Source organism: Aspergillus flavus, chromosome 8, assembly GCF_009017415.1.
Source record: "Aspergillus flavus chromosome 8, complete sequence".
In the NCBI taxonomy this organism is placed as follows: domain Eukaryota; kingdom Fungi; phylum Ascomycota; class Eurotiomycetes; order Eurotiales; family Aspergillaceae; genus Aspergillus; species Aspergillus flavus.
Genome location: NC_092403.1, coordinates 1,746,203 through 1,771,614, shown reverse-complemented (window position 1 = coordinate 1,771,614; position 25,412 = coordinate 1,746,203). Strand labels below are relative to the sequence as shown.

The following is a 25,412-nucleotide window of genomic DNA, read 5'->3' as shown; positions in this document are numbered from 1 at the left end:
TGGAAACAACAATAATGCAATTGAGGGGTCAAAAAATACTCTAGTTGCAAGAAAGAAACCCCTCCGTAACAATGGACAAAGAATATAAAAAAGAATAAAGAAAAAAGAAAAAAGAAAAAAGAAAGAGAAGAACATGGTCAGAGGTATCATCCGATATAAGAGAAGAAAAAATGAACGTCTAATGTAAAGCAGGTTATGCGAAATAATTTCGTAGTCCTTCGTACACTGTAAATATGAAGGCTGAACTGGGTGCTGATCGCGCGCAAGTTATCCCGCAGCCTCGGTACAAAGCCTTGAGCCCTTGTTGCTTCCATAGAGCCTTGCCGGCGCCCCAGAAAGTTTGTCGTTGACCATTGATGGAGCCGTGAGTTATATCTTCTGTTTGCATACGGGATTTGATTGTGTCGGCCGGATAGAATAGAAAATTGTAGCTTATACCAGCTGCTGCACCAGCAATCATTTGCTGATAAAGCGGGAGAGAAGCCGATTGATGCTCTGAACTGTTTTTTGAAGCGGATGTGGGATATGCTCGGAAAAGCGCTGAGACCCCTTCGTAGCCCCCAAACCAGGCGGCACCTCCACCAGTCTCTCGAATGAGAGTCCCCAACTGCCCTCGCCAAAATCCCAGGATACCATCTTGACGGAATATGGATGCGACCAAAGCGAGTGGACTAGCAGCCCTCGTATTGACACCTTCCAGAGGTACTTGCATTTTGCACTTGATGAGTTCAATGGGAGTGAGAGCAAGTGAAGTGATGGACCCAGATGCAGCGCCACTGACCAGTAGGGCTGAGAAGGGTAGCGGGTCCGTTGAAGAGTAACATGTTGACTTTAGGACATCTTGGATCATGCGGTAGCTCCAGAACAAGCAGCTATTTTCTATGGCAGCGCCGGCCATAGGAGCGCTGAGACCTCGATATAACCCTCTAAAGCCATCGGCCTGAAATGACTGCCGAAAACAGTCTATTGGCCCTTTGTATCGAAGCGGTAGATGGTCGGGTTGAGATTGCAACCGCACCTTCACCGTGTCAAAAGGGTACTCGATGACTTTTCCGGCCATTCCTGCTGTCTGCAGGGGATAGTTAACACAAGCAGCGTTCTCTTGAGCGCGGTGGGCAGGATTACTTACGGACCCGAACATTATATCCTTAAACGCCTCAACCCCCTGATTGGGGGGAAGTGTAGGGAGCTCCATTGACATATCATTCTTGATTGTGATCGCATGTTCTGCAGCCGCCATGGGGTTGAGGAGGTGATTTATGTCTGGTCCAATCAAGAAAACAGTAAATGGAAGGGGAGAGATGAGAGGGGGAGAGACGAAACCCTATCGGCAGGACATTGTATGGTTCCGTGTAGAATCGGAGGGAAAGAGTATTTAAGGTAAGATTTCGGAGGGAGGAGGAGGAGGGGGCGGTGTGGTGTAGTAATCAACGAGGGGTTTCTTCTAAGTCAGCCCGAGCCCACGCGCGATAAAATCAGCAAGTGAGCATCGCCTGCAGATGAAAAATGAAGCCAAGACGCGGGATTTTGGGAACAGTGGGGAGCTTCTGCAGCAGTGGTGGTGATAATTTCAACTAGAACAACGACCGGGTAAGGATCGTGGCTGGCAAATCCCTCATTGCAGACGTCAAAGTGGGCATCGGATGAAGACTTCTGCCGAGATCCGTTTATCTGATCGGTCTAAGATAACTTTTTCCTCAAAATTTCGATTGCCGCAAAGCGGCCAGTCCCTCCGCCGAGGAAAACCAAAATTATATCAACCGCTCTCCATCTCTCACAGAGCCCTTTTCCGAGTTTCGCCTCTTTGCGCCGTTCTACTTGGTCTACAATTTTCCTTTCTTTGCCGGCCATGTCCTCCACGGTATCGGCCACTCCGGCTGATCCCACAAAGGGTATGCGTAAAAACGGTATGTAATAGATTCTCGCTCCCCACTTATCCCACTCTGCCCTGCTAATTTTTCCTGCCTTGGACCCGCAGGAAAAAACTGGCACGATAACAAAAAGCCGTTCCGTCCTAACGCTGGTCTGACCTCGTACGAAAAGAGACTGGAGGCTCGCAAGCACCAGGAAGCTGTTAAAGAACACGAAAGAGAACTCAAAGAAGAGAAGGAGGCCGAACGGAAGGTATGCGGAACGAATATCATTGAGCATCGGGAGCTTTTATGTGCGAGCTTACTGATATTGTTGCACAGGCGCATATCCAGAGAATCAAGGAGCGTAGGGCTGCAAAGGAGGAGAAGGAACGCTACGAGAAGATGGCGGAGAAGATGCATCGCAAACGTGTTGAGCGATTGAAGCGTAAGGAAAAGCGCAACAAATTGCTCAACTCGTAATTGTGGTGGGAAAAATTTCTTCTTGGTTTCTTCTTTTCCTTTCCTTTTGTTTTTCCTTTTTACCCCCCTTATCACCACTACTATTATTTTTGCGCCGTATTATCATCGTCACCGCATTCATGATTTGTTCGGCGTGTATGGCGGGGAATGCGCTTTTTCCTTTATATTCGCCGCGTTCTTAAATTTGACTCTTGGGCAATACAAAGACAAGGCTTACGATGTGAGTCATTGGTTGGATAGTGATACAAGGAGTTGGGCGTATGATATTTGTATGTACATATGTATCTATCCTTAAGATCAGGATATTTGCTGTTTTTCGGTTCTCGTGTTATGTACAGTTAGACTGGACTAGATATAGGTGATCCGATTTGTCTCTCTATTCCCTAGATATGTTTCCGTGCGTAACCATTGCACTTGTATAAATGAGGCCCGTTGATCCTTTCCAAATTCTAGGAGATACGTACGTATTATGACACCAGCTGGAAGGCAAGCGTCGATCAGTCTTGGCGTCGTGTTATGTATGCATAATCACATAGCGAGGTTGTGGGTGACACATGCAAGTATAGTTTCCCATCCTCCGTACTGTCTTTACTTTCTGGTTATAAGTAACAGGGATGGTGGTGACGCGGAAAAGAATAAGAAAAAGAATAAAAAAATGGAGTCTTCACTGAGAAACCCTTTGCCTGCGTTGCTGTCGCCATCCAGACAACTCTCCGCTTCTCATCCTTTCACTACCCATGGCTCCAGTACCGCCGGAAACCACAAACCCACTCCCACTCCCACTCAGATCCCGCCCAACGCCGATGGACCATTTACAGACCCCAGAAACGGTGATTATGTTGCCTGGAACAGCAGCCGAGAACCACCGGTGCTCCAAACACATCATGACCGTAACGATCGCGAAAACGCTTCAGGGGCGCCTCGAGAAAAACATCACCGCCATTTGGCCTTTGACCCTGCCAGCTTAGATCCTACCAAATTCAGGCCACGTCATAAGCATAAACATAGCAAATCCCGTGACGGGCGGTTCCCTCGAATAATGAACCCCATCGCCTCCTCCGCTAGTACCAGGGGCTTGTTGCCCCCATGGTCTGGTGGTCGCGAGAAGGAAAGCGATCTCGACGATGGACTCGCATTACTTAGACCCGTGACAAGGGAGACAACTCGGTCGCGCTGGGGATCTGAATCTACTACGGGACTGGGTACTGGTAGCAGGAAAGGCAGTATATTCGATGACATTGACCGGAACAATCACCTGGGTCTGATCAGACGACAGGAGGTACGCTCGCTAGACGACTTGGAGCAAGTAAGATATAGAAGGAAACAGGGGGAGCGGTAGGTAATTTTCTGTCCTGTTCGTTCCGGTTGATCTAACGGGCTCGCTGGCAGCTACTTACGATCCGCTTTATCGATGATCGGCACCCTTGCAACAGATATCACTCGCAGGCTCGACTATACTTACTATAATCTGTTGGAGAAGCTCGCCGCTCTCCACGTCACGATTGCTTGCTTCCAAGAACTCTCTGATTCGACGTCGACACTCCTCACAGACTTTGAGCGAGAGACCACTAACCTGGACCAGGACACTCGAAAGCAAATTGGGGACCTCAAAGACTTTCAGCCGCAGATACAGAAGATCGAGGCCTTGGAAGAACGTATGAAGGCGGGAAGAATGAGGGCTGAAGCGCTTAGCTGTAGGCTCGAAGGAATGCGGAACGAAATTGACCGCTGGGAGAGAAAAGAGGCAGAGTGCCAAATACGAATCAGTCGCCGCCTCCGTATATTTTGGGGGTTGATCACAGCAGGAATTCTCGCTCTCGCCGTAGCTCTTATTGTCCAAAACTGGATTATTTCAGAGTCGCCGGAGTCTGACATGACCTCGCAAGCAGCGACCGTGACAAACAGCTCTACTGAGGCCCTTGTGCACGAGCAAGAAAGTGGGATCCATTGGCTGGCCACAGATATTCCTGAAGATAGATATGCGCTGTCTCAATATTCATCGAAGCTAATCTCTCGTCACGATACCCGCTACGCTACTGACCCGGTAACCTGGACGTCTGCTAATCCCGAGGATGCGAGGGCTACTGACCAAGATCGGTTGAGAATTTTCGACGAACTCTGACAAGGCGATATTCCCAGAGTCCTAGAGCGCAACGGGATACACATTTCTTGTCAAGGCCAGCCTTGAATTCCTTTGACAACCTATCGAGACTTTTGTATAATATTGACACGATACCCAATATGCAATACTGAACTTGTACATTTATGCGCCTACGCTGTCAACCAAAGATAGTTCATCGTTGGCTAACTGCTTCCCTTCTTTTTCTTGTCCTCAATGATTTCAATATTCGCTTCTGGTATTTCCTTCCCATAGACCTCCAATAACCAGTCCTGGACATCATCGCTCACGTCACCTTGTACTGTAATTTCTTCATTTCCCGCAGCAGATCGTGTCACTGAAGAACCAGTTGCAAATTTCTTGCCAAGCTCCTTGGCAACCTTCTTATTTTCTAAACCATATACTTCCAAGCCTGCGATGACTGTGACGTGCTTGCGTTTGTTCCGTTCAACACGTTTGATTTGAACCTTGGAGGCTGCCTTGCGCTCTGCGTCGCGTGCTTCTGCCAGAGCAGCTTTTGCCTCCTTCTTAGCAGCGTCCTTCGCTGCACGCTCCTGGGCAGATATAGAAAGTGTCGATAAATTAGCGCTGATGGCTTCTGCAAAGGAACACAATCCTGTTAGTCTGTTCTTTACTACACTATGCTGTAGTGATGTTTTGCTGTACCTTCAGAGTGGAGTCGTTGGTACAGTTCCGGTTGTTTCTCTTTCAGCCATTCTTCGCATTTCTTCGCTGTCCCACCAAACTCACAGTACTAGGAAAATCGCAAGTTAGTCAAACTGCAAGTTATGGTATTTCCTGCCCAACAACCGGTGCGGGGCAAATCCACAAAAAAAAAAAAAAAAAAAAAAAAAAAAAAAAAAAAAAAAGCGAAGAAGAAAAAGAAAGACAAGAGAACAAGAAAGTTTATCGCGACGAATAAAGAGATTTCATACCTCCGGAGGCAGTGTGCAAACTGTAAATCGGATAAGTCAGTGATATCTATTCACAGTCCCTGTATTGCGTCACGCAGAGTAAAAGAGGCGACTCACCCCCGCAATAGACAACATGGCGGGCCTGTGCTTCAACAGGGCCAGATTGCACTACTTCGGCCATTCTAAAGAGTGGGTATTGTGTTCTCTTGGATTTTTCCTGGGTGTATGGGCAACAGATTGATTTGCTGGTAGGTAGAATCAATTATCGAAACCCAAGCCCAGAGTACGCGATATCGCCGCGGGGTTGGCCTTGCCCGTCGCACTAAACTTCTTGGAGTATAGATCCACTCCCTAATCATGTGATTCTGAGTATAAGAGAGTACATACCTGATTCTCCTCTTGACATCTATCTCTTCTATCAAGCTTTGTAGTATTACACTGATAGATGTATGTTATATAGTAATGCATCCCCTCAAACTTCTACGGTAGCAGCACGATTGATCCGCCAGAAGGTGAAAACCTTAGCTTCTGAGTAGATTCAATTGCCAGATGGCCTGTAGGTTGTGGATAGGGAAAACCAGAAAAGAGGATTCTCCCACGAATCTTACAGTGGAGGGTGAGGGGCGCGATAAAAACCCGAGATGATCAAAGAGCGGATCGAAAAAGAATTGATATTGGGTAACTTGATGAAAGTATTAAACGAAGCGATTAGCTGTGCAGTATGTATAGGAGCAGGCATATTAGCACTTCTGGCAGCGTTATAATAGTCCGATGCCTATATTAGAGTCTGAGGTGAGATTCCACCTGTTTCCAAAGAAAGGTCTATGCCTATAGTAAAAAGATAACCAACAAGAGGATCACATTATGTCTCGAATCACTTCAGCTTGAACCCACACTATAGAGCGGCACCCGGGCAGAGCCATTATCATTGATACTTAGGTGTTATAGATTTCTGAATTGGGATCAAATCCCCATAAGCTACTGCATTACAGCACTTCTGTCCTAATCACTAACGTTCAGAATCCTAGCCAACCAGGAGCCCCTAATGATAGTAGTGACCCTGCACATTTTCTGCCTAGAGTAAGATAAAGGGCAGTAACGATTATATCTGTCCCCCAAAGGCGAGATAACATCTGGAAGGCAGCTACTCCTGTCTGAGTCCTGACTCGCACTGGTCATCAGATGAGTCATAAATTTTGTGTAAAGGTCAGCAACCGCGATTTGATGAAGACATATATGACATGGTTAACGATATGAACCTCGACATATGCATCTTTCGATAGAGGAAGAGGTTGCAATAGAATAACCGCCATTTATCAAGGGTCAGATACAGCACAGCTTGTTTTAAGCTAGGATTGGTCCAATTGAAAGAGAGTTGCGAGTCATTTTGGGAGTGATAGGACCGTTGTCCTTTTGATCTAGACTGTCACCTCTAGAATCAGGATCGAATGGTCCTTGAAAGGTCGAGCCACATACTTGTCAATACCTGCTACACAGTAGGAGTTCGGTCCGCTGTGCCAAGGGAGGCGGCCAAAATGCTTCCAAGAGGGACCTCCTCAGTCAAGGGGGAAGGACATGAGTTGGTAGGCTGTAGAATTATTTTTGGGCTGCCTTGACACAGGAGTTTCTCCGCATCCGATCCTTTCCGTTCGCAATCAAGATTCACCCAGGTGAACAGCTGGCAAGCCCTAGGGGTTAATGGGTGAGCCATCTTAATCAGGAAAGGTTAACAAGGAAGGAATGCAGGAGCACGGGCGCCAGTTTTTGGACTCAGAACTCCCGTGCCGGGCTTAGGCGCCGTCAGTGCTTCGGTGAGTTGAGACGCTCCTTTCACCCGATGATCGCAAGGCCGCGCGGACCGTTACTAGTACTTTATTCTACATGCAAAAGTCGTCGGAGCGTTAGTTTGGTGGTGCAGAGGTGCCTCACGCTAGGACATAGATACTAAGAATCTAAGATAGTGCTGGTAAGATGATCGACAACGGACACAGATATCGTCCTCACCTCATCATGGAAGATCCACTCAACTAACAGGATTAGTACGTAGTTAGTATCTACGTTAGCCAGCCGTTGCTGCAAGTGGAGTCAGAACGAGGTTGCACTGAACCAGATTATTGGGCTAACGAGGAAGGGGTGGACTGATGTATCCCTCAGAGCTTCGAGGGATTTGAATGAAAGATGACTCTTGTTATCCCATTCTCTCGCCAAGCTGACGTAGCAAGGCCCCAAGGTTGCGTTATCTACGGGTAGACCAATGCGCACAGGCGAACACACTGTATACACAACAGTTACCTCCTTTTCTGTTCCTCTTCCGAAGTGATTTCTTGAAAGCCAAAAGAAAAGAAAAGAAAAGAAAAGGAGAGCAAAAAAAAGGGGAAAGATCTCTTGTCGGAGAATTTATGTACTCCGTACCTTTGGAATTGACCACTTGAATCCTATCGGTCTGACATGCATTAACGATAGTACATAGTGGTACTCCATCCAGAACCCCACCTCCTGTTTCTCATCGCCTTAGGGCTTTCCGACAGCATCGAGAGGGACTCAATCCAGAGAGCAATATGATAGATGAGAGAAACAACGAACGAGACAGAAAAGATAAGAGAAAAGAAACGGATGACAACGATGACTCGGAAGACCTCAAATCGTATAGGTTAATGTCCATTGCCACTTCATCTGCGTTTCCTCGGTCCGACAAACTTTGACACTGGACAGGCCTTTTTCTTTTACCTGTTACCTAAAAGAGGAAGTCTGTTTGTCCATCACTAAAGATAGTAAAGGAATGACGAGTGGAGTGATTAGCAGCGCTCGGATCCTCGAGCCTAGATTTGAACTTATCGGTGGTTATGTATGTTTGTATGCATGTACTGTAACCCGTAAATGAAGTGTCTAGGTAGATTACTAGTATATCATGGATTGTACAAGGTGTTGGAATCAACCAAGATGTTCTTGACAAAGATCCAACATCATATGAGAGGGATGTTCTTTTGCCACCCAAAGACTTGTTTGTATCGGGAAGATCAGGGTCGTCTTTCTTTCTTTCTTTTATTTTTTTTTGTGAATGGCTTATTACCTATCTAGTAGCACATATTACCTCGAAGGAAGTCCTGTATGTATCTGCAGGTTGTCAACATGCGACGCCCGTGCATTGGTATTGAGTTGACCTTCCGTGTTGCTCCGAAGGGAAGAGAATAAATAAAAAAAAAAAACCCTCAAATGACTACCAAGAGGTATTTTGAACAACAGAAGCGCCTCTCTTAATTAATTTTCTTAGTGTATAAATTACTAAACAAAAGGGACTCCACCATTTTTGACTTCCGTCTAATCAGTGGCTAGGCCGTTTGGCCGGTAGTCGGAATGAACATGAGAGGTTCATTTTTATCTCAAAGCCGAAGATCTGGAATCTGAACTATCCAAGACGCCCCTGCAGCCATCAAAAATTCCTCTCCTTTCTTCTTTTTTTTCCTTTTGTTATCTTTTTGTAGCTTTTCTGTGTGATAAAGGGAAAAAAGTTATATCTAAGATAGCACTTCCACAAGAAGCCAAAAAAAAAAGGAATAATCAAGCTATTGACAGTACAACAACTGTTGAACAAGAAAACGATTTACCAATGACATTATAGATTCACAATTATGATATGGTTGATTGCGTTCTAGACAAATCACCGCAGCCTTGAAAAAGATTAGGTGTTGGCCCTAAAGTTAAGGTGGTGCAACGCACGTCCCATTTCGCCATCAATACGGACTACGTATAGATTGGGGGAGGGGCAAAGAGAAGGAAAAAAAAAAAAAAAAAAGAGAAATCGATTTAGATACAGATATATAACATACCTAAGAAATCAATTAATAAAGATATACACACCCGAAACAAGAATATGTACAGGAGGATGATCCGCAGTAGAAGGGAAGTCTAAAAGACCGAACTAAAAGGATCTAGACAGTGTTCTATTGAGGTTCACACAAGAGCCTGGAGGTTTCTCCATGGGGTTTTGATCCCAGTGGTGAAATGACGAGCAAATCCAAAAGGTCTGGACAGCTAAACTCCACCTTTAAAGGTGTGGTTTAAAAGAGGGGGCACAAATCACGCTTCTCGCGGTGGAGCCCCAGTCCCTCCGTGCTCCAGCCAATAATGTCTTCCCCTGCCGCCGTTCAGGCGCATGGTAATGAAATACCAAACCCTGTAAACTTACGAGGAGTTAAGTTCAACTCGTCCCTTGGTGGCAACCTTGCTCTTTTTTTCTTTTTTTCTTTTTTTCTTTTTTCTTTTTTTGTCTCACTCTGCGTATGTACATTACTTTTATAGGTACTTCCCTTCCCTTTCCATCTCACCTTCAATACCTGGTTATAGACTACGATGTATATGTATCTATGCATGTATGTACATTCAAACACATCATTTCACCAAATCTTGTCCTCCAACTTCTTTCCGCTATTATCGCGCCCCAATCAAAGTATCTACGACTACCTCCGAGGTGGTATTACTTCATTGGCTTGAATTCAAGCTTGGTAGATCGCCGCTTCCGCTTGGAATGATATTATAAGATCACTACCTCATTCTTCCTTTCTTACTCTTGAACCTCCTCTCCCGTGAGTACTTCGATTCTCTTTTGGAATCATCGATTTATCTCTCAATTTTTATACTTTCCCTGCCATTTCCGTTCAATGATTTCCTTATATTTCTGACTAGATCGACTGGGACACAGAATAAATTACAATTCCATACATACATTCCTTACTTGAACGGATCCTCCCTCCCCCCAAAAAGGTCTTACCCAAAAGGCCCGCTGATACCTTGGAAATCTTAAAAAAAGGCACCCTCTCATTCATCGAGCTTGCTGTCCCGAGCCATATCTACCTTTGAGCTATTCTTGATCTCATCTTCCGGATACGTGCTTCTCCGCCCCATTAAGTTCTACGCCATCTCTTGTCTCAAACATGCACGTCTGGTCCTGAAACCTCTCATTATCTTGTTGATCTCTCGTACTTCGTCGTGGGCCTCTACTTGACATCCTGGCAATCTTGCCCTTTTATTCTCCCCTCATTCATAATCAGTAGCCTAGTCGGCGAAAGAAGCAACGAGGAAGGGGGAAAAAAATCAGACCGAGTTATTGCGCATTATATTTAACTCCAATGATTACCATTTGCCCGTGAAGATGGCTGCCGTGCTTCCCGCCTCACAGGAGAGGCACTCGCGACTTTCCCCCGATCCTCTACGGTGCCCTATCGCTCAAAGATATTTCTTGGATGACTCGGACGTGATTACAGTAAAGTCGCCTGCCAATGATTACTCCCCAAGAGATTGTCCGAGTCCAATTGTATCCTCGGCGCTTTCTCCATTTCCCCATTCTCCCGATTTCGCTGGAACGGCTCCTGTTCATTTACTTCCTCCTTCTACAACCCTCAGTAGCCTCTCATTCTGTGTACGTGATGGGCAGGATGATGATGAAGATGGTGTTGATGAGATAATACTGCCATCATATGACGCAGGTCCATGTGCCCCGAAGCTACCTGAAGCTCCTAGCGAAGCCTCGACCGAGTCCTCGACAGATATACATCGTGTGAACTTGCCGAGACCGGCCGACGACAGTTCGATTGAAGAAGAACCATCGAGACATGTTGATTACCTTGCCCATGAGTGGAAGGAGGAGGATATATGGGCCTCTTGGCGATATGTGGTTGCTCGACGAGAAATATACGATCACGGCGTGAGGCTAGAGAATGCGTCGTGGAGGACTTGGGCAAAGCTGAAGTTGAACCGGGGAACAGTATCGCCGGAAACCCTCAACTGGTTAGTGCTTCAACCGGCTTTCCCTTCTCTCTCCCCCTTTAATTTCTGTGTTTAACCATATGCGTCCAGGCTGAAGGACTATGACGTGACCTGGTTGTATGGCCCGTTAAAGTCGTGTAGGAAGCGCAAGACTGTCTCTAACGTCTCGCCACCCCCAAGCCGCCTTGAAACGCCTACGGATAGAAAGCCGATCCTCAAGAAAAGGACGGCTTCTGAAACAATACTGCAGCGTTCCTTGTCGCAGCATACTCTCCTACAGCATGCAGGCGCCATTTTGAAGGCACAGGAAGCGGAGGTCAGCCGTAATCGACCGTCCTTCTATCGATACCCGTCGAAACTGGGACAAACATTCAGTCAGTCTTCTGAGGGTTATTCGCGAACGTCCTGCACGGCCACGCCAATCAACGGGTCTTCGGGAACAGGCTCACCCTGCGAAAAGCGTCATATACATTTCAACAACGAAGTAGTGCAGTGTATCGCAGTGGAGGCAAAAGATGATGATGACGACGATTGGCCCGCAATGAACGATGGCTCATCTTCGGAGGATGGCGTTGTCATGATGAGAAGGGGCTCATGGCAAACCTCGACAAGCGAGAGGAGTACTACTCCGCGAAGCAGCTTTAGCAGTGACAACAGGACCATTGCACCACTCCCATCTACCACACTCAAGTATCGGGGCGACACCCCGGAGCCACCGGTGGATTCCATACTCAATCGCTGGTCCGGTTACTTTACATCGTACTCTTCTCCCTCTATTGAGACAAGCCAAGCCTCAGAGCTGGCGGCGAATTTCTTTCTGGACGAAGCGGACAACGATCTAGATTTCAATTGGGAGCCCACTCAAAGATTACACGACTCGACGAATCAAAATCGACCTTGGTTTGTTAACCCTGAAGACGATGCGGAACTTGACCGACATTGTCTTTTATCTTCGGGAGTTTCATATGATGATGCGGAACCCGCCAATGCCACTATTTTTGATCGAGTAGTCGACACCGTCAACACTGCTAAAGACATCGCTCATGTAATATGGAATGTGGGCTGGCGGCGATAACTGGCCTTGTACCCGTCAACTCGAGGAGAATGACGATCAATTGACGTCGACGTCCTATCTTTGGGGGATATCTCTTTTATTTTCTCTTTCACATGGACTTCGGATGGCTAGGCTGGTATCCTATGGCTTTTTTTTCGGAATGCGATACACTGACTATTGGCGTTACAGCGATTTTCTTTCCCTCCTCCTCCTCTTTTTCTATTTTTTCCCTGTCTCTTTCTGTGTCCCTTTAATCTTCTGAAAACACCGGGTGTGGGCGTTCTTCGGAGCATATAACGTATGAGCGGCAATTGCTTCATGTCTCTTTTTACAGGGAGGGCTATTTTCTGGTTAAAGAAAGTTGATTTTTTTTTTTTCTTTTCTCTTTCTTATTTTTCTTTCTTTAAATTACTGCTAAGTCCTGGGGCTACATTGATTGTTCCTCCTTACTCAGGGGAGACCCGATACATGATTAATGACCAATATATACAGAAGAATTCTATGCGTGAATGTGATCTTTTAGAATATAAAGTCTGAAACAAGGGTGATTGATTGACTGGACAGCAATCTCTAGTGAGGACGGGATGGGAATCACTTGCAAGAACCATCTCTTCAATCCATGGATCATGTTTTTTCGTCCAAATCGAGGCCCCTGCTGCCATTGTCTCGTTACCCTGATATATGGATCGTAGTTTCCCTTCTTGTTTGGACACCCTCATGCTGGGATTTGTGGAGATGTCCAGTTCCCCTTTTAAGGGATGATGTGCGGCGAGCCGTGCGGGAGGAGACCAAGAATACAGACCCTGAATTTGCCCTTTACAACCGCCTACAGGTGCGGGGGTGCCACGGGCTTTTGGCCGATAACTGGAAAGACGATGTCAAGGCACCGCTGGGGAACCCAGGCAACCCGGGATGAAGCTTGATAAATGAAACTTTGTGCTAATCTTAAACGAAGCACATTTGGTTCGACCCGGTGCCAAGTGGCCCGAAGCTGATTCATACGCTGTATGGCCGAATCTGATCGCGTGGCTGTCGCAGCTAAATCTCGCACTATATTGGTGCTCCCATACAGATAGGCGATACAATGTATGGGAATGAGAGGTCGGGCATCATCCTCTCAAGAGAGGCTTTGCCTCGAGTCTCTCAGCATTGTGCGGAATAGCCGATAGAGGCGGAGAAGGTCACCACGAACACGTTGGGCGGGGAACTGTGCGTTGCGTAAAAATCCTCTATGACGTAGATGTCCCACTGCTCTGGTCATGGCCCATGCTCCAGAGAGCGTGGACATGGGAATCTGGCCACTTTTCTGAAGGCTATAGTCGGTACGATCCTGCGGTATCATACGCTCTCAAACCATTTTGATGTCTTCAGGAATCATAGGGTGGTAAGTTACCAGAGATCAATTCGCGTATCTTGTTGGGACCGCTAAACGTAGTATAGAACAGGGTGACCCTGCTCTTATGTAAGAGTGAATTTTTAAGTTGTCGCAAATCCCACTATGGGTATGCCTATGACAGTCACATGTTATGTTGATTGTGATACAGAGTATCAGGCTTCTGGGTCTACAATATATAAGCTTGATATTCAATGAGTACGTTGCTGTATTTAGGATAACGAGAAGAGACGAGCAACTCACCAATGGGTATCTTGAGGTTATACCAGTATACTAGGACACGACGTCGCAGTTTGCAACCATCGTATTATGGAAGATGATGAGCAACACTGACACGGCTCGGTCAAGGCGGGAGATGAAAATCGGAGAGAATACCACTCCCAATTGACTTATCTACCCACCAAGACAAAGAGAGCTGAAGGTCTTAACTTTCCATCGGATCTTCCGAGGATTCTTGAAACGTTTCTGGGAAGAACCCCGGCGGAGGCCAAATATCTGCGATCGAAGGCGGGTGAACTAGAGGTTGAGAGCCCGCAAGACGATCCGGATCATGACAGAAGGCCTGAAAGGTAGAGTCATCGAGGAAGCCAAAATCTTTCAAGCCTGCTTCGCGACTGGTGGCCCATTCAGTGGTATCGAGATATGCGAGATCTTTGAAGATAGAATCTAGATCGCTAGTTGAGATTTGGCGCTCGGGGCTACCCGAAGTTCCGGCGTTAAGGTCCATCATGTTTGTGGAAGATATAGAATGATCAGTGATAGGGTTCATACCGGACATTACTGTGTTCGATACCGATGAGTCGGGTGTGGGTGGATTATGATGTGCAGGTTGAAGTAGCGCATCGAGGCTATTCGAAGGATTGGATTTGTCTGGAAGCGCCGTCGCTTGGTTCATCTGTTGGTACTGTGGTTGAAGCGGCGCATCCCTTGAGGGGTCCGCATTCTCCATTTCCGTATCCTTCGGCGTCATATATTGCCCATCCACTGGGATACTGATGCCCAGAATGGAAGAGGGATAGTCGTAATTCATCATGTGTGGGGGTTTCACCCTGACGTGTTGCATAGATGCCTCGCCATTTGTACCTCGGTAACATTCTGTGATATCGGACGCATACGAATTGGTAGGCCCATCGGGGACCACTGTCGGTAAATTGTCTCTTGATCTTTGGAAAGCGGCTGGCGAATACGCTGAAAACTCCTTGGAGCGACACCATTGTTCGATATTTGCAGTCAACGAACTATAAACAGGCCAAGAGGGGGAGAGCTCCTTCGTCCGCTGAAGAAGCGCTTCAGCCCATCGTTCGAAGGGGAAAGCGTCGGATTCGACATTATTGCGCAATGTAAATGCCTGTTTGGAAATTGTGTGCAAGGAAACTTCGAAAATTGGCGGCAGGCCGCAGATACGAAAGTTATCAAGATGCTGTGATATCATTGGTAGAACTCTATATAGTAGTTTCTTAGCGCCTTCGATAGCAGGCCGTTGGGCACGGTGCAGCCCGAGTTCATGGGGCGCAATGCGCAAATAAAGCCATAACAGTGTGGCTATGTAGGTTAAACCCAAGTATGTCTGATGCGGGAGCAAAGCCGAGTGCCGTTCTGGATAGATACTTTCGGGGCCAATAAGCCGGCATCCTAGCGGTAAGCGATCGTCCCATTGTTTGAGCTCCAGCACTAGCTGCTGCGCAAAAGCGTGTGTGTTGTGTCGGACTGCAGTATCTTGAGCGATCTTGTTCAATACACTAGCCAGCTCAACTAGGCGGTTGAAGCAACTCAGGGCGAGAAGAGGACCACGCCGGGGCGGATTCTTCGCTTGCCCCGCTCCGGTGGCCGGTAGAACATCCGCCCATGAGTTCCATTCTTCCAAGCCGTCTTCTTCTAACAAGCCCACAGTGGCAAGGTCCCGTGGCTGCATATAAGGTCTTCGGGACAGACGAAATGATATCAACGAGTCGATAACAAAACACCCAAGAAAGACTGCTTTGCCTTGCCTCAATTCATCAGATCGTCGAACGTCTGTAGTTGTGCCAATGCCCATGGAAATAGCCATGCGGACTGCCTGACCCGTCAGCAGCCAAGCGGCAGTCCATTTCTCGAGTCCAATGTTCACCAACACCAGCAGGAGAAGTGCCTGCACATGTCCTAGCTCATAGTGTTCCACTTCTGAAGGAATCAAGCGCCAGGCAACAGCATAATACTCCTTTGTTTTGGCAAGCAGCTTTGATGATCCATTCTGTGGGTTTGCCCGTGATTGCGAAGTTGTATAACTGATGAGGGCCCACAGCGCAGCATGGTCGCCGGAACCTGGAACCGACTGCGTAATGGACACCGGCGCTGTTGCGTAGAGGTAGGATGCCCGGAGGATATTGTGTTTTGCTACGATCGGGAACCAGGAGTGGGTGACAGCAAAATACACGTCCAGCAATTGCGAGGCTTGAGGTGGTAGTTGTAAGTCAGGACATCCATTGGTAGTGGTAAGAGAGGGAGATTGACTAGCAGTTGGAAGAGCTAATCGAGTTCTTTTAGCGCGAGGAGAAGAAGCAGAGGGCTCTACAACACGAGGGCCGTCTGAAGGTAGAGGATTTGGGCCGCGATCTATGCGAAACCCCCATTCATTCCCCGAAGTCTCTTGTTCCTCTCTCGGACGCTTGCCGGAACCTTGTAACGTCAGCGTATCGGAATTTGACAGCATTTTTTCAAGAGCCCCATAGAGGCGGCTCGTCTTCCAGGATTCGTGGAGTGTTTCTGATGAGCCATCATCGCCCCAGAGACGCATAAGCCTATCTCTCCGGCCTGCCGACTCGGCTGTGGTGCCCAACAGTGAGAGCATTGTGTCTTCAAAGCCCTCAATGTTACATATCGACAGAGCCCAGAGCTTTTCCAGACCCCGGACATAACCTTCAGGAAGTCCGCGCTTCTTTGCATGAGGATCGTATGAGCATGTCTGGCCTGAAGCCTGACACGCGGAGCAAGCGGGACGCAGGCCGTCGCATTTGTCCTAAAGTACATTGCCATCGCGTCAGATTCGATGTCATCTTACAAATATTGCACCGAGTAACAATATAAATCAAGCTAATAAATCTCCAATATAAGCCTAGAAGGCAGGGAAAGTGACGAGTCTGGGGGAGAAGGGGGATTATTGGCATGGTAGAGTAATATCTCGGGTGACGATACCCCGAGGGACCAACCAACCTTTTTACTGCGACACCTGTCACAGGCTCTGGAGACCCTCTTGCGCCGAGGAGCTCTTGAATCGGGGCCCTCATCCATTGAAGAGGGATTACTTATGGCGAAAATGACATGCCATGTAGAGTAGGACGAAGGAGAAGAGACGAGAAGGCTGATTGGGAGACCACCGACAAGATTTACGGAAGTTGGCGAACGACGGATTTTAATGGTAAACTCGATAGCGTCTGGAAGAGTAATACCGCGGGCACATAGCCTTCCTTTTAATATATCCGTGTATATGCGACTTGGGAGTAAAATGTAGCAAAAGTGAAGAAGTCAAAGAGTCCCAGACAGTCAAATCTATCACCACAGCCACTTCAAGGAGTTCGAATGATCAATTATTTGGGCTCCCTTGGTCCCTCCAGAACTAAGACGAAAATGGCCAGACCCATCCCGAGGCAGGAAGTGGTCAACGGCTCTTGTAAAGACAGACGTCGGGGCGAATATCGGGAAGTGGATTTAAATTGAATGATGGAGATTGAGAGACGGATGCCCTTCCGACGGTACCCTTCCGATACATACCAGTGGAGGATTGAGAGCTATTCCTAATTGGGACAGCCTGGATGTTACTTCCCCCCACACGATGTCCCCACGATTGCTGTGTCTTTTCCTTTTCCTTTCTTTTTTATATTTATGTATTTTTATTTTTCCCCCTTTGTTCCCCACAACGACGAAAAAAAAAAGTGTTAAGAAAAATGAAATAAAAATAATGATAACACGACCTCACTCATGGGTTGCGTTTATATCTATTTATGATTCAAGCTATGGATATGGAATGCCTACTTTCCCTGTTTCCCCTAATCCAGCTCGAACTTCGCCACATTATCTGGGGAATTTTCCCAATTGTTTTGCGCCAGGAGGTAAGGACCGCGCATCAACTGCCGATAATCGGTGATCTTTCTCGTCCGTATGTACGGAGTATCAGTGGTGGAGATTCCAAATCCCCACAACGCAGGTGTGTCCACTGTCTAGTATCTGCTACGAAATAAGCGATCTATACAGAGTACCACCGTCCATCACTCATTGGACGATTTCCGTTGGGTTCATAAGGATTTAAACTCTACACAGCCACGGCATCCCGAATCGGTAATCATCCAAGTCTGTACCTAAGAACATGGGGAGCGAGACATGCCGTTCTCAAAATAGAATGTATTTAAGTACTATGTGTTAAAATTAACCGACCTTGTTATCGAGAACGAAGAAGACGGAATTACAAATATAGTGTTGTGTCCATTTTAGAGCTGGACTACGGGTTAGAAGCACCTTTTAAGCTCGGAGTCTAGAGTCTACGATGGACGGGACGGGACCGGACCATTTAACCACCTCTGTACTCAACTCACCTATGCTAAGGCTTAAGCTACACACGATCACACTGGGATCATGATCAGGTCACGATTGGGGCGGCTAAGATATTTACCGGAAGTTCTGGGGGGAAGGCGGTGACGCTCGACAGACCTCAACCGGATGGTGTACTCTGCCGCATCAGTATTGATATACCGATCACTACTCCGTACCTTAAGACCGATCTTAGTGCTAACTGAGTGATCTTTGGCGTTGCTACATCCACCAACTACTGCACCTGTGCAACGGGCTTCTTCCACAGTCACAGCATGCTCGCTGTGAATCGTTGCATCGTCTCAAGGCATATGCGCCCCGATTATCTACTACGTCCTTATCTCGTTATCAAGCTCGAGTAGTGGATTCAGGTCACCCTTAAGCCAATCTGCCCTCCAGCTGAATCATGGTTCCACTTATGATTGTTCGCTGAAGATAGTGAGGATTGCCGGACGTCCGCTTACAGTTCGTCTTCTAGTGGGTTCCTAATATAATTTACCCCCAAATACACAAGTCCAACAGGCATTATCTGTCGGCGCTATGTCTCAATCTCTAGGCCGCGAGTGTCACCGTAACCTCAATCCCGATGCTTCCTTAGTACTAGTTGGGATCCGAGGTTGTGGAAAGCGCTCCTTGGGCTTTGTTGCTGCAACGGCGTTGAAAAGACGCTTCATCACCGAGGATCACTATTTCAAGCAGGTTACTGGGCTCACGCGACATGAGTACCTTAAGCGCTTTGGGGGCCAGGAGTTCCAGAAGCGTGATATTGAGGTTCTTAAGATGATGCTCGACAAACATCGATCGCGTTGCATAATCGAATGCGGTCTGGGGAGCCTTACTCGTCCCGTGCAGGAATACCTTCGTCTGTATTCAGTGACCAATCCTGTGGTGTATGTGGTTCGTGATATGGTCCGCATTCAAACTCTTTTAGGGTTGGAAGATCAGGCTGCCAAATTGCTCTGTGAAGGAGACCCCCTGCATCGGATGTGCTCGAATTTTGAATTCTATAATATCGAGGACCGTTCCAGCATGACACCTCAACTCGACGAAGTAACACCCGACCGTCGATCAGCTGGGTATTCGTTCAAGCTCAAAGAAGCCAAAGAGGACTTTACTCGATTTGTGCGTTTTATTACTGGTGCAGATGTCGACCATTCGAGTTATGACTCCCCCTTCGTACTGCTGGAAACCCCTCCTGAAAACCGTTCCTTCACACATGCTATCTTCGTTCGATCCTCTGCAATGCTTCAGGAGGACGTCGACTTGTGCGAGCTCCAGTCAGGAGGAGATGCCATCGAGCTTTGTGTGGATCGTTGGGACACAGAGATGGCGAGTACTGTGAGCAAGCAGGTTTCTTTACTCCGCAGGAGTGCTCGCACACCGATTATCTTCTCAATCGACGCTTCAACGTCCGGAATTGGCAGTGGTACACTCACCCCAACACAGCTGCGCAGCCTCTATTTCGAGATTGTGGAACACGGCTTGCGACTAGCGGTAGAATACCTGGCTATAGACCTCGATCAAGACAAATCGTTGTTGGTCGAAGCCAATCGTAATAGGGGCATGACCAAGATCATTGGCCAGCATATATTCAAACCTTCGTCCAGTGTCACGTGGGATGACGAATCGTGCCTGTCTGTCTATCTTGAAGCCGAGAAGCTCGGTTGTCAACTGGTTCGCATTCTCAGAGTAGCAGCGGAGCGCGAAGATAATGCGGCTGTCGCCAAATTCACAAACAAAATCCACTCTCTACCGGGCGAACATCCGCCTATCATCGCCTACAACGTAGGCAGCCTTGGACGAACATCCCAGGTGTTCAATTCAACACTCACTTCAGTCACTCACCCGGCGATTAAGCGCCCCACAGGCAATAGAACAGACCCTCAGATTACTTCACGGGATGCGGTACAGGCGTTGTTTCAAAGTTATGTCTTGGACCCTCTGCAGTTTTATATACTGGGGGCTAGCGTGGCCTACAGTCTTTCACCAGCTATGTACAATGCTGCCTTCCATCACTGTGGCATGAGCCACACCTACAGTATTCCCGAATCTCCCTCTCTCACGGCTTTAGACAAGCTAGGCCGAGACCCGCATTTCGGAGGTGCTAGTGTTGTCCAACCATGGAGGGTGGAGATCTTCCAGAAGCTCTCTTCGAAAAGTCGACATGCAGAAGCAATCGGAGCGATTAACACGATTATGCCTTTGCGGGCGCGAGCCGATGGGACGATGTTCCCTCTGCAAGAGCAGGCTAGCCGTCGCAATCAGGCGGGACCCGTACTGGGCTGGTACGGTGAGAATACAGATTGGGTGGGAATCATGACCTGCATGAATCGCAATCTTTCCCCACGTAATGCTATTAGTCCGTTGAAGACGACGGGGTTGGTAATTGGGGCTGGCGGCATGGGCCGTGCTGCCATTTATGCCATGCTTCGTCTGGGATGCCGGAAGATCTTCATATACAACCGCACCTTATCCCGCGCCGAGAATGTAGCCCGTCACTTTAATTCATGGGCGGCAGCGCAGGTTGGCTCTACAAAAGTGGTGCATGTGCTGAGGTCATTGCAAGATGAGTGGCCGTCAGAAACTTGTCATCCATGTTTGATTGCGTCCTGTGTACCTGCCGACCCGGACCAAGATGAACCTCCAGCAAACTTCGAGATGCCGATGCAATGGCTTGAAAGCCCTACTGGTGGGGTGGTCTTAGAGGTCGGTCTTCCTCTCCCTCCTCTTTCTCTATATTTCTCCTCTTCACCCCTCTGCAACTCTACTAATGACCGGTTAATGATGAACTTACTGATCCTGGACATAGTTTGCTTACAAGCCCCTGGAGACCCCGCTGATACGTCAGATGCGTCGTTTCCGCAGTGAAACTGGACGGCCATGGGTTCTGGTAGATGGACTCGACAACGTCATTGAGCAGGCCATCGCTCAATTTGAGCTGCTGACGGGACGGAAAGCGCCACGGCGACTGATGACACTGGAAGCACTTCGCAATTATGTCGGGGAGCACGGGCAGTTCGACGAGGAAACACTTCAGACGAGACTTGACGGGGTCCAGTAGCACGCGGTCGTGAGTCGGCAGTGAAGAGGTTTGACACGCATTGCCCATCGAATGTATAAATATGTATTTTGTACTACAGAACCATAGACTGTACACGGATAAAATTACAATGTTAAGACCAACCATATAATTTCCAGTCTCAGACTCCCCCGGTTCGCAGCGATCACGTGCGCCGAGGTGGACTGCGATCCGCTGATTTAACAATCAAGACAACTACGGACGCGCGTCCAGACATCTCCTTGGAGTATATGCAACTTTTGCATCTGAATACCGCAATGGCTCCCTGTTTTGCTCAACTGCACCACTGAAAATGGCAATTAAGAAGGTGCCGAGGCTCCCTTACCGCAGAGGCTCTCAATCCTCCGAAGATGACTTCTTCGATATCCCTGACGAACCATGCCTGGCAATCGCCAAACGGCAACTCCGACATATTCGGACATGGGTGGTTTTCGCCCTCCTCGTCCTTTTCTTGGTATGGCTCCGACGGGAGCGTCCCCAACCCCAGGCCCTGCCTCACATAAATTACGATTTGGTGGATTGGTCCCGTTATGCCTATAGCCAGTATGCGACCTCTAGCGCCTATCTGTGCAACGCCGTCATGGTGTTCGAAGCCCTGCAACGGCTAGGAAGTCGGGCACAACGAGTGTTATTCTTTCCTGAAGATTGGGATGTCAGCGTCGAAAGCGAGCGTGATAGGGATAGCCAGTTGTTGGCGATGGCAAGAGATAAATACAATGTGATGCTGATTCCCATCACCTTGGAGACTATCAAACCGGGGGCAGGTGCGTTGTGACAGCCGAAGATTTATGAAGTAAAAGCAAGAGCTAATGGGATTTACATTCCTCAACAGGATCTGGAGAATCATGGGATAAGAGTATCTCTAAATTACTAGCCTTCGGCGAGAGCGAGTACGATCGGATCGTCCACCTTGACTCCGACGCCAACGTTTTACAGAACATGGATGAGCTATTTTTCCTTCCTCCGACCAAGGTTGCGATGCCACGGGCGTATTGGGGGCTTCCGGATACCAAACAGCTGTCGTCTCTGCTGATTGTAATCGAACCGTCCTACAAGGAATACAATGCTCTGATGGAGGCGGCGCTTCCGGCTATGTACGGACAAAAAGCGGTCAATACATCATCGACACAAAGATACGATATGGAGTTATTGAACGAACGTTATGCCGATTCGGCCACCGTGCTTCCGCATCGCCAGTATGGCTTAGTGAGTGGCGAATTCCGCGCAGAGGATCATAGAAATTTCCTGGGCAATAACTATGAAGTTTGGGATCCGGATAAAGTGCTAGCAGAAGCCAAACTTGTTCATTTTTCAGACTGGCCTTTGCCTAAGCCGTGGGTTCTGTGGCCGCAGAATTTGCTGGCTGAGATGTTGCCCAAGTGTAAACACAACCCTGGCACACCACAAGAAAGTGGGTGCCGTGATCGAGAGGTGTGGAAAAGTATCTATCATGACTTCCGGCGGCGGCGAAAGGTTTGTGCTACATCTTCACGTCGGCACATGGCTTTATTAACGGAGCAATTAGGACATCTGCAAACTTCTGAGTTATCCGGCCCCTGCTTGGCCTCCAACGGAGCATTCTGAGTCTTCCGGCTCAAAAGAACCTGTATAATGCATATTTGATAGAGCGTGATCGGCGTTAATGGGTTTCCACGCGGGCTAAGCATTACATGTAAATCAGATAGACTGTCACATTTTATGAATAATAAATAGCCGTAGATTCCACCCTGCATTTTTGGGGACCCGTGCATTCCCAACTGACCCAAGCCCAAATATGCTGCCATACCAGCTGAAACCTTGATATCCACCCTGTTCAACAAGAATGAGGCAGAGGTATCCAACAAACATGCCTGAAGATGAGACATACGGGAAAGGAGGGGCAACCGCTTCATTTTGAGAAACAACAAACGACCTTTTGCTATCCTTACCATATCTCCACCAAAGCCATGATGATAGTAACGGGTCGCAGAAGATGTGGCATCGCAACGATCCTGTCGCTCGCATTATGCCATTTAGCTGCGGGTGCTTCTGATCCGATGGAAAATCTATTCACTTTCAGCTGTTTGCCATTAACAACCCAACGGTCTGACCCGATCATGTCTCCGGGAAAGCCCTCCTCTCACACACACGTGGTTGTAGGGGGCACAGCTTTTCAGAGGCTGATGACAACCGAGACCGCGAGAAACGCCAACGACACAACCTGTGAGGTTGCGATAGACCGGAGCAATTACTGGATTCCTCAGTTATATCATCAGACGCGGGATGGGTTTGAAACAATCGAATTTGAGAACAGCGTGTGTTGTAAACTGTAGTGAAGGATTTCCCGGACGGCAACTGACATAGCAAACCAGGCTATATATTATTTCAACAGAGCATGCGATTATTCGCCGAACGCAACATCTTGCGATGGAACAAAATATCCGCTGGCGCCGCCCCCCGGACTGCGCGTAGTTGCTGGGGATTTATTTCTCCGGTCAGAGGTTTCGGATCGAGTCGTGTAAGGTGCAGGGCTGATGCGGTTATAGAACGTATAATGAGACGAATTTCGCACAGCGGGCCATCTCCCACATGTGCATGAAGGATGATGGAACTTCAAGCGAAACAAAGCATCTTCCCCAGCAATCATGTCAGAAATTGAGATCGCAAGTGTTCTTCCCCTCCTGCTGGGATGGGAAAGCCCTCGATAGTCCCGACCATCAGAGCCACGTGAGTGAAGCATCGACGGTTATAACATGCCCTAGGCTGAGATTGATTTAGATGGCCTATCCCGCGGTTGGGGATTATAATCAGGGTGTTTGCCCGGAGACCCATCCGGTGGCAGTGTATTCGATCTTCGTGGAATTCTTCTTTAACACGAAGCCCTTTCCGGACTATGAAAATTGGGTGTACGCTATGGGCGACCCCACAGGGTATGGTCTGCATGGAGACTTCCTCAACGGCTGGGTAGACCAGAATGCACTGCAGAACGCTATGGCGACATGTACAGGCGTGGAGGGGCTGAACGATCCGGATTGTTCGATCACAAACAACCAAGCAAGGGCACTCACTCCAATCGCACATTCTCTGGATGTACCTCCACCGTTGGAGCAATTGGGTCAGCATGGGCCTCTTTCCAAACTACCAGGTAATAATCCAATAACAGGATCACGCGAGCTGCAGTGAACCGAGGTGACATTGAGTTCTCTGCTTCACCTTCTGCAAATAGCTTCAAGACCATTGCACACTTCCAAACAGGAGATCTTGATTAACAATGCAGTAACACATTCTGAAGATCCATATTGGACAGCATGACTGGCCGTATGTACCCACAAGCCTTGCCTGCGTTGCGATCGCTCTTCGGGCGTCCCTGGGCTATATGAAAAGAAGTAGATTGTTTCAATTCAGGCCACACCACTCGCAAGAGCTCTGCAAAATATGTGCTGTAGACTATTCATGAGTTTTAGCTCCCAATGGCGCAGCGTAACTCGCCAATCAATTCACATATCCCATCCCCTTCCTCCACCATCTCCAAACACCGCGGTCTTCCATTATACTTCCAAACTCCTTGACTGTCTCGACCTCTTCTAGGCCAGCGACAGAATCTCTACCCCCTTGCTCTTGCCGTCCATTACTTTTTTTACCATCCCACTGCTTCTCATTCGCATTCCCAATTTGATGGTCTTTCTCAAGAAGTCCAGGCCTAGCCACAAGCTGGAAATCCTTATACCTCAGATTCCGCACCACGCTCACCCATGCCTCGACAGCCTCCTTCTCTTTCGATTCAACATACATGATTCCAGGAATTCCACCAGAGCGAAGGAGTGCAAAGCAATTGTGGGCGGATGCAGCTTGTTTCAGCGCAGCAACCTTCTTGCGGGAGGTAATGTGGTGGGTGCGGATGAGGGCGTTGTATAGCATTGTTAAATCTGCTTTTCTTCCTCCTGATTCAAGTGTTAAGGGTCTCGGAGGGAACACGGCAGTATCATCGTGGCTAGTAAGGTAATCGGGGCCCCCTGCAGATTCCTGATGTTGTTGGTATGTACCTTTTGTACTTAGCAAAGTAAATCTACCCGTGATTTCAGTGCAGTGGAGCCAGCGGATGACTAAAATGGGCATAGCGTACATATATAGAAGTCCACCCTACCGGAGGACGTGTAATTAGGGCTTCAATAATAAAAGATTGGCCGCTTCTCGTATTTCAATGATATCAAAAGTAGT

At 47.9% G+C, this 25,412-nt stretch overlaps 10 protein-coding genes across 10 annotated transcripts; 6 read left to right on the top strand and 4 right to left on the bottom strand.

The window, feature by feature from the left end:
- Positions 1-38: 38 nt before the first annotated feature.
- F9C07_2174629 (carnitine-acylcarnitine carrier protein) lies at positions 39-1,566 on the bottom strand. The gene is made up of 2 exons (XM_071509368.1): positions 1,130-1,566; positions 39-1,069 (listed from the first exon to the last, which is right to left on the bottom strand). Exons 1-2 carry the CDS (start codon positions 1,238-1,240, stop codon positions 194-196), a joined length of 987 nt encoding a protein of 328 aa, XP_071367393.1. The 5' UTR covers positions 1,241-1,566; the 3' UTR covers positions 39-193.
- A 155-nt stretch (positions 1,567-1,721) lies between these two features.
- On the top strand, positions 1,722-2,720 carry F9C07_12832 (uncharacterized protein). The gene is made up of 3 exons (XM_071507902.1): positions 1,722-1,907; positions 1,979-2,124; positions 2,193-2,720. Exons 1-3 carry the CDS (start codon positions 1,850-1,852, stop codon positions 2,331-2,333), a joined length of 345 nt encoding a protein of 114 aa, XP_071367392.1. The 5' UTR covers positions 1,722-1,849; the 3' UTR covers positions 2,334-2,720.
- A 268-nt stretch (positions 2,721-2,988) lies between these two features.
- Positions 2,989-4,455, top strand: F9C07_12831 (uncharacterized protein; the record flags this gene model as incomplete). Its single annotated transcript, XM_041295282.1, has 2 exons — positions 2,989-3,668; positions 3,723-4,455. The coding sequence occupies 2 exons, from the start codon at positions 2,989-2,991 to the stop codon at positions 4,453-4,455; spliced, it is 1,413 nt and encodes a 470-aa protein (XP_041151160.1).
- A 79-nt stretch (positions 4,456-4,534) lies between these two features.
- Positions 4,535-5,613, bottom strand: F9C07_2287440 (translation initiation factor SUI1). Its single transcript, XM_041295295.2, has 4 exons — positions 5,484-5,613; positions 5,388-5,407; positions 5,119-5,206; positions 4,535-5,050 (listed from the first exon to the last, which is right to left on the bottom strand). Exons 1-4 carry the CDS (start codon positions 5,545-5,547, stop codon positions 4,638-4,640), a joined length of 585 nt encoding a protein of 194 aa, XP_041151161.1. The 5' UTR covers positions 5,548-5,613; the 3' UTR covers positions 4,535-4,637.
- Positions 5,614-9,556: 3,943 nt separating this feature from the next.
- Positions 9,557-12,694, top strand: F9C07_2287439 (protein phosphatase type 1 complex subunit Hex2/Reg1). The gene is made up of 3 exons (XM_041295283.2): positions 9,557-9,949; positions 10,066-11,150; positions 11,220-12,694. Exons 2-3 carry the CDS (start codon positions 10,516-10,518, stop codon positions 12,202-12,204), a joined length of 1,620 nt encoding a protein of 539 aa, XP_041151162.1. The 5' UTR covers positions 9,557-9,949; positions 10,066-10,515; the 3' UTR covers positions 12,205-12,694.
- On the bottom strand, positions 12,695-17,432 carry F9C07_2287438 (C6 transcription factor). Its single transcript, XM_041295296.2, has 3 exons — positions 16,766-17,432; positions 13,820-16,571; positions 12,695-13,759 (listed from the first exon to the last, which is right to left on the bottom strand). Exons 1-2 carry the CDS (start codon positions 16,841-16,843, stop codon positions 14,001-14,003), a joined length of 2,649 nt encoding a protein of 882 aa, XP_041151163.1. The 5' UTR covers positions 16,844-17,432; the 3' UTR covers positions 12,695-13,759; positions 13,820-14,000.
- A 1,244-nt stretch (positions 17,433-18,676) lies between these two features.
- Positions 18,677-21,197, top strand: F9C07_12827 (repressor protein; the record flags this gene model as incomplete). The annotated part of the gene is made up of 2 exons (XM_041295284.1): positions 18,677-20,842; positions 20,946-21,197. 2 exons carry the CDS (start codon positions 18,677-18,679, stop codon positions 21,195-21,197), a joined length of 2,418 nt encoding a protein of 805 aa, XP_041151164.1.
- A 310-nt stretch (positions 21,198-21,507) lies between these two features.
- F9C07_2077645 (alphaN-acetylglucosamine transferase) lies at positions 21,508-22,799 on the top strand (the record flags this gene model as incomplete). The annotated part of the gene is made up of 2 exons (XM_041295285.1): positions 21,508-21,979; positions 22,048-22,799. The coding sequence occupies 2 exons, from the start codon at positions 21,508-21,510 to the stop codon at positions 22,797-22,799; spliced, it is 1,224 nt and encodes a 407-aa protein (XP_041151165.1).
- A 365-nt stretch (positions 22,800-23,164) lies between these two features.
- F9C07_2205989 (uncharacterized protein) lies at positions 23,165-24,377 on the top strand (the record flags this gene model as incomplete). Its single annotated transcript, XM_041295286.2, has 4 exons — positions 23,165-23,509; positions 23,567-23,688; positions 23,741-23,921; positions 23,973-24,377. 4 exons carry the CDS (start codon positions 23,165-23,167, stop codon positions 24,375-24,377), a joined length of 1,053 nt encoding a protein of 350 aa, XP_041151166.2.
- Positions 24,378-24,686: 309 nt separating this feature from the next.
- F9C07_2205988 (uncharacterized protein) lies at positions 24,687-25,310 on the bottom strand (the record flags this gene model as incomplete). The annotated part of the gene is made up of 1 exon (XM_071509622.1): positions 24,687-25,310. One exon carries the CDS (start codon positions 25,308-25,310, stop codon positions 24,687-24,689), a length of 624 nt encoding a protein of 207 aa, XP_071367391.1.
- Between the last annotated feature and the right edge of the window lie 102 nt (positions 25,311-25,412).

What these genes read in the sequence shown, in the direction of transcription:
- F9C07_2174629 (XM_071509368.1), bottom strand. Translation starts at nt 1,240, where the DNA reads ATGGCGGCTGCAGAACATGCGATCACAATCAAGAATGATATGTCAATG. An exon ending in AGGATATAATGTTCGGGTCC is followed by an intron (nt 1,070 to 1,129) that starts GTAAGTAATCCT and finishes TATCCCCTGCAG; the next exon opens with ACAGCAGGAATGGCCGGAAA.
- F9C07_2287439 (XM_041295283.2), top strand. Translation starts at nt 10,516, where the DNA reads ATGGCTGCCGTGCTTCCCGCCTCACAGGAGAGGCACTCGCGACTTTCC. An exon ending in TCGCCGGAAACCCTCAACTG is followed by an intron (nt 11,151 to 11,219) that starts GTTAGTGCTTCA and finishes ATATGCGTCCAG; the next exon opens with GCTGAAGGACTATGACGTGA.
- F9C07_2287438 (XM_041295296.2), bottom strand. Translation starts at nt 16,843, where the DNA reads ATGGATGAGGGCCCCGATTCAAGAGCTCCTCGGCGCAAGAGGGTCTCC. An exon ending in ACAGGTGTCGCAGTAAAAAG is followed by an intron (nt 16,572 to 16,765) that starts GTTGGTTGGTCC and finishes AATGTACTTTAG; the next exon opens with GACAAATGCGACGGCCTGCG.
- F9C07_12832 (XM_071507902.1), top strand. Translation starts at nt 1,850, where the DNA reads ATGTCCTCCACGGTATCGGCCACTCCGGCTGATCCCACAAAGGGTATG. An exon ending in AAAGGGTATGCGTAAAAACG is followed by an intron (nt 1,908 to 1,978) that starts GTATGTAATAGA and finishes TTGGACCCGCAG; the next exon opens with GAAAAAACTGGCACGATAAC. An exon ending in AGAAGGAGGCCGAACGGAAG is followed by an intron (nt 2,125 to 2,192) that starts GTATGCGGAACG and finishes ATTGTTGCACAG; the next exon opens with GCGCATATCCAGAGAATCAA.
- F9C07_2287440 (XM_041295295.2), bottom strand. Translation starts at nt 5,547, where the DNA reads ATGGCCGAAGTAGTGCAATCTGGCCCTGTTGAAGCACAGGCCCGCCAT. An exon ending in CCATGTTGTCTATTGCGGGG is followed by an intron (nt 5,408 to 5,483) that starts GTGAGTCGCCTC and finishes TCCGATTTACAG; the next exon opens with TTTGCACACTGCCTCCGGAG. An exon ending in TTTGCACACTGCCTCCGGAG is followed by an intron (nt 5,207 to 5,387) that starts GTATGAAATCTC and finishes CGATTTTCCTAG; the next exon opens with TACTGTGAGTTTGGTGGGAC.